At 38.0% G+C, this 12,544-nt stretch overlaps 1 protein-coding gene across 7 annotated transcripts in view; it reads left to right on the forward strand.

Annotated features, from left to right (window-relative positions):
* The first annotated feature begins 1,895 nt into the window (after positions 1-1,895).
* PAPOLG (poly(A) polymerase gamma) overlaps positions 1,896-12,544 on the forward strand; it is a 44,307-nt gene continuing 33,658 nt past the window's right edge. For all 7 annotated transcript variants that reach the window (XR_003253231.1, XM_026064115.1, XM_026064117.1 and 4 more), the window contains exons 1-12: positions 1,896-2,049; positions 2,121-2,187; positions 2,939-3,020; positions 3,106-3,215; positions 5,687-5,740; positions 7,262-7,373; positions 8,023-8,112; positions 8,771-8,909; positions 9,072-9,144; positions 9,227-9,347; positions 9,522-9,606; positions 10,057-10,110. Coding sequence is in view for 6 of the 7 variants with exons in the window: in XM_026064115.1 (XP_025919900.1) it covers positions 1,898-2,049; positions 2,121-2,187; positions 2,939-3,020; positions 3,106-3,215; positions 5,687-5,740; positions 7,262-7,373; positions 8,023-8,112; positions 8,771-8,909; positions 9,072-9,144; positions 9,227-9,347; positions 9,522-9,606; positions 10,057-10,110 (1,139 nt within the window). In the remaining variant the exon portion in view is untranslated. The remainder of the gene's footprint in view (positions 2,050-2,120; positions 2,188-2,938; positions 3,021-3,105; positions 3,216-5,686; positions 5,741-7,261; positions 7,374-8,022; positions 8,113-8,770; positions 8,910-9,071; positions 9,145-9,226; positions 9,348-9,521; positions 9,607-10,056; positions 10,111-12,544) is intronic.

A 12,544-nucleotide genomic window follows, 5' to 3' on the forward strand; every position in this document is an offset into this window, starting at 1 on the left:
TAGATGTTTTAAACTTAGATGTACTGCACAGCAGGGCCTCTTTGAGAGAGAAATCCATCTTCCTTCAATGGAGAAGTGAAGCCAACAATGAGAAATAAAAAGACAGGTGGTCCTGCTCCCATAAATCAATTGCTGAAGGTGCCCTATGAGTGTTTTCAAATCCTATTCCAGTCAAAATTTGTCAGATATCTTAAATGGTCTTAAGTATTTCTTGGCTAACCCAGCTAATATTTGAAGTTGTCCATAAGTAAAGAAGAAAATATCCATTTTGAATAATGATGTGATTAATCACTTTAACTTTAGAGTCTGGATATGGACTCTCTGACAGAGTAAGCTGAGATGTATTGACATTTTAATGTGTCGTCTTTTGCTACCAGTGTTTCTGTAGAGCCCTTTAATAGATTAAGTAGAGCTCCTGTCTCCCATCCTAGGTCTTTCTCTCTCCTCATCTTCAGCTGGTACATGAAGTCTTTTCTCTCCATCTTTCCCTTCTCACATGGTCTTCTCCTACAGCTTCATTGGGAGCTAACTGTGCCAGGCTAGAAGGGGATTTGGAAGTAAAATGGAAAGGCATGTCAAAACTGGCATGTATTCCTTCATTAATGGGTGTATGAGTTTAAAAACCACTTCATTGTCAGCATTGTCGTAACCACTGCTATGTGATCCTAAACCAGGGATAGACTCTCAACAGGAGAAGTGCTTGCCAAGGAAGGCTTGACAACCTCTTGGTAGCCATTGGCACTGGGAAAACTGCCATGAAAGTCATGTCAGAGGCTAGGGTGAAGTTCATTATGCAAATTTGCACTCATTAATAACCAAGACATGTGAATAGCTGAGTTTAAATTTAGAAACCTGTGAAATCTGAGACATGTAATGGCTGTGATATGAGAAGTAGGGCTGTAGTTCATTGACAAGTCATCAAATGCCATACTTCACAGTTGCCTTCACTATGTAAGGCCATATGCGTGGAAGGATTGCAAAATACTTGTTTCAAAGGCAGCAGAGCTAGAAGAGGAAGAGAATAACAAATAGTTGCATCTCCTTGCAGGGGGAAAAAACAACCTTACTTTGAGACATTTTAGTGTCTCAAACTCAGTATAAAGCTAAGCTGCCTTTGACCGGCCTTTACAAGCACAGCTGGACTTGTGCTACTTTAAACACTGGAATCTCTTGGTTTCAGATAAAACTGATGCATAGTTTGTGTGTACAGTTAAGCTGCTGAGCTATAGAAATTAAACACTCAAAATTAAGAGTACAAGGCACTCCTGGCAACATTGCAGATTGCTGTTTCCATTCACATTCTTTCTTAACCAAAAATAAGGTAATACTTAAGCATCACTAATTCACTGCATCAACTCTATTTAAGGTACCGCTTCATTATATACCCTTCCTCTGTATAATCAAGTATAATGCCTTTCCAGAGTCAATAAAAGCACAGCAAATCTGTTCAGTTTTCTACTGGCTTGTTGTGATAGCATACCCCATCTAACTGAAAGGAGCCAGTGTTAAATGGTCTTGGTTTCCAGTAACAGGAAACTGATGGCGTGGGGAAAACTTCTGAAGTACGCGGTGTTGCCCTCACTGGGTTGCAGACCTTTTTATTTCCTGGCCATGAGTTATAATTATCTAGAGCAATGCATATAGATTGTGTTAAGGTAGCAGTAACTTGGTCTTTTCTTATATCCAGAATTTAAAAAGTTGTTGTGACTCTTAGTATTGGCAACTTGACCTCTAACTTACTGTGCATAAGCAGGAGTTTCTTTTACTCATCTTTATAACATAAATGAGAAAAGGGCAAAAGCTTAATTGGAAATCTGTAAACTGAAGTGTGGTGCCCAATAAGATTTTTTTGCTTTTGTGAAGTCTTCAGCATTTTATTTTCTCCCACAGGACTTCTATGCTGCGGAACCAGCCTCAAAGGCACTATGGAGTTACCTCTCCAATTAGCTTGGCTCCTCCTAAGGATATAGATTATATTCATACTCAGAAGCTAGTTGAGGCAATGAAGCCATTTGGGGTATTTGAAGATGAAGAAGAACTGAATCACAGGTATAACAAGACTGTAAAATTTGTTAATCTCTTGTTTCTTGGGACAAATTTAATATGATTTTTCTTTACAGGCTCATTGTTCTTGGTAAACTGAATAACTTAGTCAAAGAATGGATTTCAGAACTTGGTGAGAGCAAGGTAAGAATTTTATAAGTTCTTCTCAAAACAACTAAAACCTTTAAATTTTTAAGTGTCATGCTACTAGAGCTTATGCTGAACTTCAGCTTTTGACTTTCCTCTTGTGTATCAAGTAGAGCTGTCGTAACAGTCATTGTAATAAGGTATTAAAGATCTTTCATATCAGGATCTTGCAGTCTTCAGGGCAGTGAATGAATTTGTAAAGTGGCTGTAGCAATTGACTGTAACTATGCACAAAACTGAAACAATATATTGTGGGATGAGCTAGATGGTAAACAGGCAATGGTTTTTGAATAATGCCCCAAGGTTTAAAGCACTCAGTCTGCTTAAACTACTTCATTAGACTTACCTTTTGTATAGCTCTTAGATTGTGTTAACTTATGTAAATCTGCTGCAGAGGAGAGTAATGATTTTAACTTCTATAAATTAATAGAAAGACTACTGCATTACTTGTACGTTTCTTGAGTGGCAAGCACTTGCTTTAGAAAAACAGTAACAATCTATTGGAGTAACAACTCGGTACCTACATAAAGACCTGTTTAAGGAGACAGGTGTAATCTTTCTAAATAACTTGGATGTTGCTGGGATCTTACTCTCAAGTACTAAGGAGTTACAAGCTGTGATCTATTGAGAGCCTAAAGACTTCAGCTGGGTGTCAAAACAAGCTCAAGCCAGTTAAGCTTGCACATAGGTCAATATATCTTGTATCTTGTATTCTAAAGTAAAGTATTTCTTTTTTTTTTACCCACAGAATCTTCCCCCTTCTGTAGTAGCAAATGTTGGTGGCAAAATATTTACATTTGGTTCTTACAGGCTTGGAGTACACACCAAAGGTAGAACTTTAGTTGTCTGGTCATAATACCAGTGTTTGAAAGTTGCTAGCTATGTTAACTGAAGAAATGGAATATCTCTTTGCAGGTGCTGACATAGATGCTCTTTGTGTTGCTCCTAGACATGTGGAAAGATCGGATTTCTTTCAGTCATTCTTTGAAAAACTAAAGCATCAAGAGGAAATAAAAAATCTAAGAGTAAGCTTTCTCTTTCATAGACTGCAACTTCTGCAAATAACAAGAATATTCATGTTCAGGATTCACACTGGTACAGACCAAAATTAAGTCCAGCTTTCAGTTCCTGTCCCCAGTGACTACATCCTAGAAATCTTTGTTGTGGTACTTATCCTTCCCCCCCCCCCCCCAAAAAAAAAAAAAAAAATAAAAGGTTTGGGAATGAGTCATCACTGTAGCAAAAAGCAAGGTTGTCCCTAGAACCCCTGCTTTACTGCTAGATGTATGAAGAGGTCTGGAAATAAGGCAATTGCAGGCACTGAGAGGAGAGGACAGCCTGAGAACTTAGGCAGATGAATGTGATGTGGAAAGGCTTCTCCCAGTACCTTTGCCATAGAGTTCCTCTGGATGCTATCCAGGACTCCTAAATCATTCTTCTCCAGTATTGTTCCTTTCTGGGTACTCCAGCCTGAGACTTTTTGCTGAAGTGATGCATACTGACAGCTTTATATGAAGTCAGTAGGAGCTGTGCTGTGAATATGTAATACTAACTGCTTTGTAAAATCACCTTCAGGGTGTTGCAAATCTTGCATGCAAAACTAAACTCCTGACCTGTCATTTTTTGAGCCGTAAAATAGGGATAATACCACTTCCCTTGTGCAGAAAAGGGAAATGAAGATGCTTTTCTGGTAAAGTCCTTAAGGTGCACATTACTCGGGTGTCTAGGGAAAGCTTGAGGGGAAACTGCTAGACTACGTATCTTACACAGGAGATAAAATATGTTCAAACTCCTGTCTGTAGGACTAATCAAGCTGAAACATGATCTTAATTGCAGTATGGTGACATGCTTTCATAGCTAAGCTGTAAAAACTTCTTTTTTGTAACTGGCTGGCTGTTTTGAAAGATCTAGCAAGTAATACTATAGGTGCTGCTAGAACTGCAATTTTAGCATCAGTTGTCACCATAGTTAAACTAGCTGCCTTTGACATCTCTCCTGCTGTTGCTTCAGTCACTTGTGTGGACAATTCCTGTCAGTTAGCCTCCAAGGAGTCCATGTCTCTGAGTAAAATAGCAATGAGACTTGAGGCATCTTGAGATAATTAGAAGTCTGAAAAGTGCAAGGGGTACATGAACCCTTCAGAGGACATGGGCAGCTAGGTGTTTCCTTAGTTTCTCAAGTTCTGCTCTAATGTTGGTCTTTGCCTCCCACTGCAGGCCTGCAGTCATAGCCTCTGACTGAACAAGGCCAGTTTCGTTTGCCCTAGTCACTTTTTCCCTCAGGATGTCAGAGATGCTTCACTTTATTTTTTTCACTAGAATTTAATAGAATATCCCACAGCTTCTTTGATCTTGTCTTGTTCTCTTCATGTTAAGTGGCTCTGTTTCCAGATTCTTGCCCAGCTTATCCCCTGCATGTTCAGAAAGGACTGTTTTCTCTAATGCCATCTGTGGGAGACCGAGCCTAACTGAGCACAGGGGAGAAAAGCTTTGTCCCTCTGGGGCCAGGCAGTTACCACCTGTAAATGGCTAACCCCTTTGCTCCTCCTAGAAACTTGAGTTGGAAAGCATGATGTTCAAGTGTGTTCCAACTAAAGTTGAGGGCTGTACTTGCTCACTCCTGTCTAGTGTGTGGGTTCTTTTGGGTTTTTTTTGTTTTTTTGTTTTTTTTAAAGGGCAACACTAAACTCTAGCTGCTAAACTCTAACCTGTATTGAACATGCATACCTTTTCTTTGGAATAAGTGGTAAGTGCTTGACTCAGTTCAGGCTAATCTTCATAGTTAGCAAAAATGTTGAAGTGCTGCAGCTTCCTGCTGCAAGTTTGGGGATAAAGTCCAGAATAAAGCCTTTCTTCTGTCCCACCTCCAGTAAAGAAAGTGTTCCCCTAGTCTAGTCTTCCTCTTGCAGTTTTTTGAAAGATTTTGTATGTAAAGCTAATGAGCCTTTGTTCAGATGACTCTCCTGAAAACAGGGTCTCGCAGTGGGCTGTGGGACAAATCTAACAAGTGATCTACTCTGAACATGACAAAACTGAAAACTGTCCAGTAAGATAGCTGCTAGCTATTTCAGGCATGGTGGGAAACAAAAATATGGGAGACCAGTGCACACTGTCAAATGTGGACTGAATTTTTTTAGGTTTCTCTGGATGTTAGCCAGTAGTAAGATAGCTGCAGATATCTTGTTTTCCTCACTGCCTAGCTAAGTACCATACGAGTACTGACATTGGCTCATTGTGCAGTGACTGTTAATCAAAATACATGATCGACCTCCAAGCCTGTTGGCTAAATAGCTTTTAAGCTACTATTAGTATGATGCTGCTTGCTGCATGTAAACAATTTTGACTCAAAAACTATAACTGACAGCACTAAATCTGTATACTGAGTAGTTTAATTACATGAACTCTCTTCCTAGACTAGGATAAAATAATGGGAAAAGTAGCAAAAAGATGCTTTTTTTTTTTTTTTTTTTTTTTTTTTACTCTTTTTCTCTTCACAGGCAGTTGAAGATGCCTATGTACCGGTTGTCAAGTTTGAATTTGATGGCATTGAGGTAAAAATTTCATTGCTCTTTTAATGAAGATTGTTTTTAAGCTTTGAAATAGGGTAGTTTTTCCAGGGACCAGTGACTGTGCTACTTAAAAGGTTATTGGTATGTTAAAGTGGATATAGGAAACTATAACTGTATAGCCTTCCTACAACCTGTCCTAAGACACTGACTGAAGACACTGCACTAGAATTGGTAGTTACAGGAGAATAATACAGAGGAGAAATCTGAAAGCTATTATGAAACCAACTGTCCTGATAAAACTGAAAACAAAACAAATGAATATAGTGGCACTGATAAAAGAATCTCTAAATCTCAAGTAAACTTTTGACAGTTAGGCTTGAAATACTCATTTCCTTAATGAAAGATGTGTTCCTTGATCTGCTAACATTTAAGGCAATGCTTAAATCAACTTAGAATGGATAGAAAAAAGAGCAGCTGAGTATCAAGAATGTGAGTTGCTGCTCATCTTTCCTTGCTACAGGTATTTAACCCTCTGTGCAGGACTGAATTCTTAGTTTGCTCTAGTCCACCAGGATGCAGGATCTAAAATGACAATGAGCAAGGAAGGGAGATATTATTACAAACTAATTGCCCCTAGGAAGCATGGCAGGCCTGGGAACAGGAGGCACATCTCTTTCTAAACCTGTTCTGTAAACCATGGTGGCCTAATCAAGTAGTATTTATTTCACAAGTATGTGTTGACTGGGAATAGAAGCAGTGTTTCTTGGTAACTCTTCTTCACTCTGACAAGCTAGCTTTCTGCAAAGGGCTGTCTTTATTTATATTGTGTGTGTGTATACAACTATGTGTGTAGTTCATTATATAAATCATATGGGCAGACTAAACTTCCTTGCAAAACAAAGGAAGCAGTTGTGAGGCAAACAGGATCTGGAAAATGAAAGGAGTCAAATGGCAATTTCATTTGCCTAGATTTTTTCAGCTGCAGGAATCCTCATATTTGAATAAATCTTATACAGTAAATAACATCTGAATGTTATAGTACCTAAGCAAGTTACTGCATTGGTATCACTGTCATGATGACACTTACTCAATGGCCTTTTGATGGTCTTCATTTGTACAGACATAACAGAATAATCTTCCTGTAACCTCACTGTACTAAAAAACATGCTTCAGGATCAGAATAACTTACTGCGTAAGGAAAATGCTCTCATCTTTGCTGAAGTAGAGTTGAGGTGGTTGAACCTAAACTTAGCCAAAGAATTATGATATAACTTCCCTTTTAAGTAGAAATTCTAAGTTTAGAATGATTACTCAACTTTTCTTAAACTGAAGGAAGTTTTTTTTTAAAGGTATGGTGCGGTGTAGTTTATGTAAATAGAATATGGTATTTCTAACAACTTTCTTGAATTTTCTGGCAAATGCATCTCTTCAGCTTTGCAGTCATATAATTCTAAATATGAATAATCCCTACTGTTCTCCAGACTTTACCAGTTGTCCCCCATTAGTGTGCTGTTTGCATGCAGTGCAGCATTCTAACTCATAGTTGGCACTTCTTTCTCCAAGATTGATCTCGTGTTTGCAAGACTGTCTGTACAAACTATTTCTGATAATCTTGATCTCAGAGATGACTCGCGTCTGAGAAGTCTGGATATAAGATGTATACGGAGCTTAAATGGTAAGCATGTTCATGCTTATTTAAAAAGAAAATGTTACTGAAGTCGGTATAGAAATCTGTAAAGAAACACACACCACACAATCAAAGTTTGTGTGGAAGATGCGGAAACTGATCTCCTGTGTGCTTAAGATCTGAGGAGGTGGTGAATGGACTTAAATTTAAGTTTAAAGGAGTGCAATCAGGTAGACCTATGTTTCCTGTTCCTTTGAACAAGCTCTGCATTGTTTCATTTTTTTGCCGCAGAACTTGCTGCGGATAATAAGGAGAGCACTTGATAGAGAAGTGTGTAGTAATTCATTAAAAAAAAAGGGAGGGGGGGTATTTAGAACACCTGAAGCCCAAATTACTTGCCATTTAACACTAGTTTAATTGTCCCTGGCTGTTGAAAGAAAACTAGCTTTCAAAATCCATGTAGAAAGGTCTTATTAAAAATTGTTTACTGAAGTCTAAACTATGAAAAAGATGTTCCATGCACAGGTTCAAGACATGAAGAAATAGTGGATGTTATGTATAATAAGAAGCAAGTCATCCAAACTTGTTTTCATAGTCTCTTGATGATAAACAACTTTAAGGTATTGAACCAACATAGTAGGAAACTGGATTTGTACCTGTTACTGTGAACTTCTGTATGTCAACTTTTCTCTTACAGGCTGCAGAGTTACTGATGAAATACTACATCTAGTGCCAAATAAAGAGAACTTCCGGCTCACACTCCGTGCAATTAAACTGTGGGCAAAGCGTAAGTAATGTGATTGCTTATGATCTTTAAAATTCCAGAAGTTTCTCATGCTGAAAAATAAGTTTCTAAGCCTGTTAGAAGTGTGTCAGCTTTGGATAGTTGTTTAAATGTCAGTTTTATCTTGGGCACGGATTAACTCTTGATTAGGTGGTGATCTAAATCTAAACTAAAAATAGTAAAGGTCTGCCCATGTGCTAGATTCTCTGTGTGTGTGTGTGTGTGTGTCTGTTTTTGTTTTTCTTTTTATGAGGGGTTGGGGGGATGCATACAATACAAGGTGCTACATTGTTTATCAGGAATGTGAATACAAATGGTGAAAAAGCTGATTAAGACATAAAAGCTTGAGCATGTGGCTAGAGCAAGTGCTAGAAGAATGATAGAACTTTTTTCCTAAAGGAAGTTGTTGTTAAGTATATATCTGTAACAATATAAGTAAACTTCAGAGTAGCAATACTTTGGGAAGTAGTGGAATTTTTTTTTCCTCTTCTTCACTGTAAGAAGCAACATTTTTGTCCTTATCCCACTGCAAAAATACTTGACTTCCCTGAGGCTAAAGTGTGCCAAGTAATCTACAGATTGTAAAGTTGGTGCTGTAAATCTGAAGGGATATACTTATGTATGCAAAGAATAAAGGCTAACTAAAATGTATCTGTTCTAGGACGTGGTATATACTCCAACATGCTGGGATTTCTTGGTGGGGTTTCCTGGGCGATGCTAGTAGCAAGAACATGTCAGCTCTATCCGAATGCGTTGGCTTCCACTCTTGTTAACAAGTTCTTCTTGGTTTTTTCGAAATGGTAAGAGATATTGTTTATGACACTTAACTGTACCAAGAAGCAAGTCTTGTAAAGCTAGTTATTGATTTAAGAATTATATCAAAGACATTCAGTTTTAACTTAGTTACATGCTTGAGCTTTAAATTGACAGTTAACTATTAGTTACTGGCTCTTCTTATATAGGGAGTGGCCAAATCCTGTATTGCTGAAACAACCTGAAGAGAGTAATCTTAACTTACCTGTATGGGACCCTAGGGTATGTAGACACTTAATTCAAAAGCCTTTAAATTTTATTCTATCCTAAATTTATGCTAAGCAGAACTGTTCTATTGCCATAGGTGAACCCATCTGACAGATATCATGTAATGCCTATAATCACACCAGCCTATCCACAGCAGAACTCTACATACAATGTATCTACATCAACACGAACTGTAATGGTGGAGGAGTTCAAACATGGTAAAGATATTAACTTCTTACCACACTTATTAATTGATGGAAAAAGTATAATGCTTTGTAACGTAGAACTGCCTTGTGTCAAGGGAATTACTGCTCTTTGATCTGTACATTAGTGTTCAGAACTTTTCTTGTAAAGTTCATAACTCATGCTGATTCATTGGGTTTTAATTGCAGGTCTCGCAGTTACAAATGAGATTCTCCAAGGAAAATCAGACTGGCCAAAGCTCCTAGAACCACCAAACTTCTTTCAGAAGTATAAGTATGTATGAAATCTGTCTGAACTTGAAATGGTTTGCGTACTGGTTAGCACAGGGGATTTTGGCTTTCAGTCTAAACAGAAGATGGCATTAATGCTTGGGTTTGTTTTTTTTTTTTTTTGAGAAAATGGAGGTGATCAGATGACTTTTGGTGTAAGCATGAGTGCAGGGATACTGGGCATGCAGAAACTGTATATGTCATACTGCTGACACCATTTTTATTAAAAAAAAAAAACAAAAACAAACAAAAAAAACCTGTAGTATTTTGACTGTAGCAGAAAGTGATCCTAAAGAATGTAATCAATTTTTCTTCAGTTAATACTTCATGGAATACAGGATATAATCTTTTTTGTTTGGAAGTCATATTCTACATATATTTATGGCAGTTGTTTTGGTTTCACTTAAATGTTAAGTCCTGAGCCAGTATATTAATTATTTTCATTTTCTTTTAGACATTATATTGTGCTGACTGCTAGCGCATCTACTGAAGAGCATCACTTAGAGTGGTAAGACTTTTTGTGGATTCAATGCATAACTGAAACCTGATTCAATGTTGCACTACGTTTTGCCAGCAAAGTATTAAAGTGTACAATCTTGCATCAAATACAGTATCAATTGAAGTAGAGAGTTCATCTGCTAAATCTTGTAAAAGGCAGCTAACATTAAACTTGCTGTTTGAGAAATTGACCCAAAGACTGAGTCGTGATGAGAAGGGACAAAGAGGGCTAGTGCGTGTACACCTCAGTCAGATGGTCTGAATCATCTGGAGAAGCAGATGCAGTGAGTCTAGGGTGACTGTTTACCCCAACACATTGCAAGTTAGAAGTTCCTTGTTACAGAGACTGAAGTGATCATGGAGTACTTGATGTGATCAGCTATGTAATGACCACTGAAGAGATGGATCTTCCAGTGACTTCTAGACCTTCTTAAAATGCTAGGCTTCATAACTTTATTACTGGATGTAATATTTAATTTACAATTAAATTATACTCAACACTAAGTTGCTCTGGTTATGCGGTCAGTGTATACCAAGACCTGCTCTTTCCCAGTGAAGTGAAACAAGCCTATTTAATCTGGGAGAAACATGCTAACACTCAAGGCAGAGCATCTGGATGCTGATAAGTCACACTTAGCAAATTTTAACCTAGTAGTGGACTTGGACCTTTTGGGTTCAGTCCTGAAAATGTCAGCATTTCAGTATGGTCAATAGCAGATGAGTGAAGTGCTGGTCTACTTTGCAAAACTTAATGTGAAAACAACCTCAGCTGTAATTAGAGGAAATCACTGCTTAGTGCACTGTTTGTTACTGTCTTAAAGGAAATATGTCAATATTTATTGCTTGACCTGTGTGAATGACAATGCCAAGTAATTGTATGAATCTTAAAATAGAAGAGAGAACTTAGGGGGGAATCTTATCAATGTGTATAAGTGTGTGAAGAGGATGGGACCGGACTCTTTTCAGTGGTGCCCAGCAATAGGACAAAAGGCAATGGGCGCAGCCCGAAACACGGGAGGTTCGGTCTGAACATGAGGAAAAATTTCTTCACTGTGAGGGTGACTGAGCCCTGGAACAGGTTGCACAGAGAGGTTGTGGAGTCTCCATCCTTGGAGACATTCAAAAGCTGTCTGGATGCAATCCTGTGCAACATGCTCTCGGTGACCCTGCTTGAGCAGGGGGGTTGGACTAGAGGATCTCCAGAGGTCCCTTCCAACCTCAACCATTCTGTGAGGAACTAGAGAATACAGTACTGTAATGTGTATTTTGATCTTAACTTTGCAATGATTCTATAGAAAGAAATGAATACTTTGCTTGCTTCAAGCAAGCATAGGAGCTCTCTATATAACTATCCCCTGTTCTGAAGGCACGTTGATTAGTTCCCAGTTTGGCTTGTGTTCTGTAAGATGAATCATTAATTTTTGCACTGTCTCTAAATGACAACATACTTAAATAGTTTTAATGGGTAGTACTTTTCCTCTGAACTTTTTAATCTGTTCAGTTAAAAATCATATCAGCTACAGTTTGATGTCAGTCATAAGTAGGTATGCAACAAAGTTGCAGGCAGAGGGCTTAAAGCTATAGATTTATTTTTAACATGAAATAATTCTAACAGAACAAAGTGTATTGGATCCCAGTATCTTACAAGAAAGACAAAAGTTCTGGCTCCAGGAAAAGCTACAGTTCTCTGTAATGGAAGGAATGAAGACAATGAAGCTCTAGTTATGTATCTGGGAAAACTAAAAAGCAGAAGATAGGTAGACTTGCTTCAGTTTGTCTGCTATAAGAACAGGTTTTTAGTTCGACAGCTTTTGGGTAGATTTGGAAGTAGATAACATACCTGTTTTTCCCCAACCTAAGACACTTCTGAATGACCTACAGATTTTTAACTGGCTTCCAAGTTAGCAGTGTTTTATGTAACTGCAGCAAATGACAGTACTTATTTTAAATGAAAAACCTTTGGGATCATGATTCTGATCTTGGGTAAGTTTCTGATGAAATTAAGGTGCCTAGATTATTCCTTTTAATAAAGGAACTAGGTTTTCAGTTTAGGTTGGAGGAGGGGAAACTTCACTCATCAGTCTGCAGGAAGAATTGCATCTCCACCCAGGTGTAACTCAATAGTGGTGTTGAAGGGTTTCTCTCTTTTTTTTTTTTCCCCCGAACTATTTTTCCCCTTGATTTTTGGAGTAAAAAGAGGAATTTTGTTCACTTGCAAATGCAGCCAAAGATGCTGGGATCTGCTTCTTACTACCGCCTTCATCATAGGTTCAGTGTTGAAGGGCTGTATCTAAATTGGTAGAGGAAACTTATACAACTCAATCTTTTGAACCTCTAAAGCTCAAATGTCACTTGGAACTTCCTTAAACTGCAGAGTGCATAATATAAAATCTAATGTCTACTCAGCTGGATGAAACTTGCTACTTATTGTTTGATTAGCATTT

This window comes from Apteryx rowi, unplaced genomic scaffold (assembly GCF_003343035.1).
Source record: "Apteryx rowi isolate R43461 unplaced genomic scaffold, aptRow1 scaffold_21, whole genome shotgun sequence".
In the NCBI taxonomy this organism is placed as follows: domain Eukaryota; kingdom Metazoa; phylum Chordata; class Aves; order Apterygiformes; family Apterygidae; genus Apteryx; species Apteryx rowi.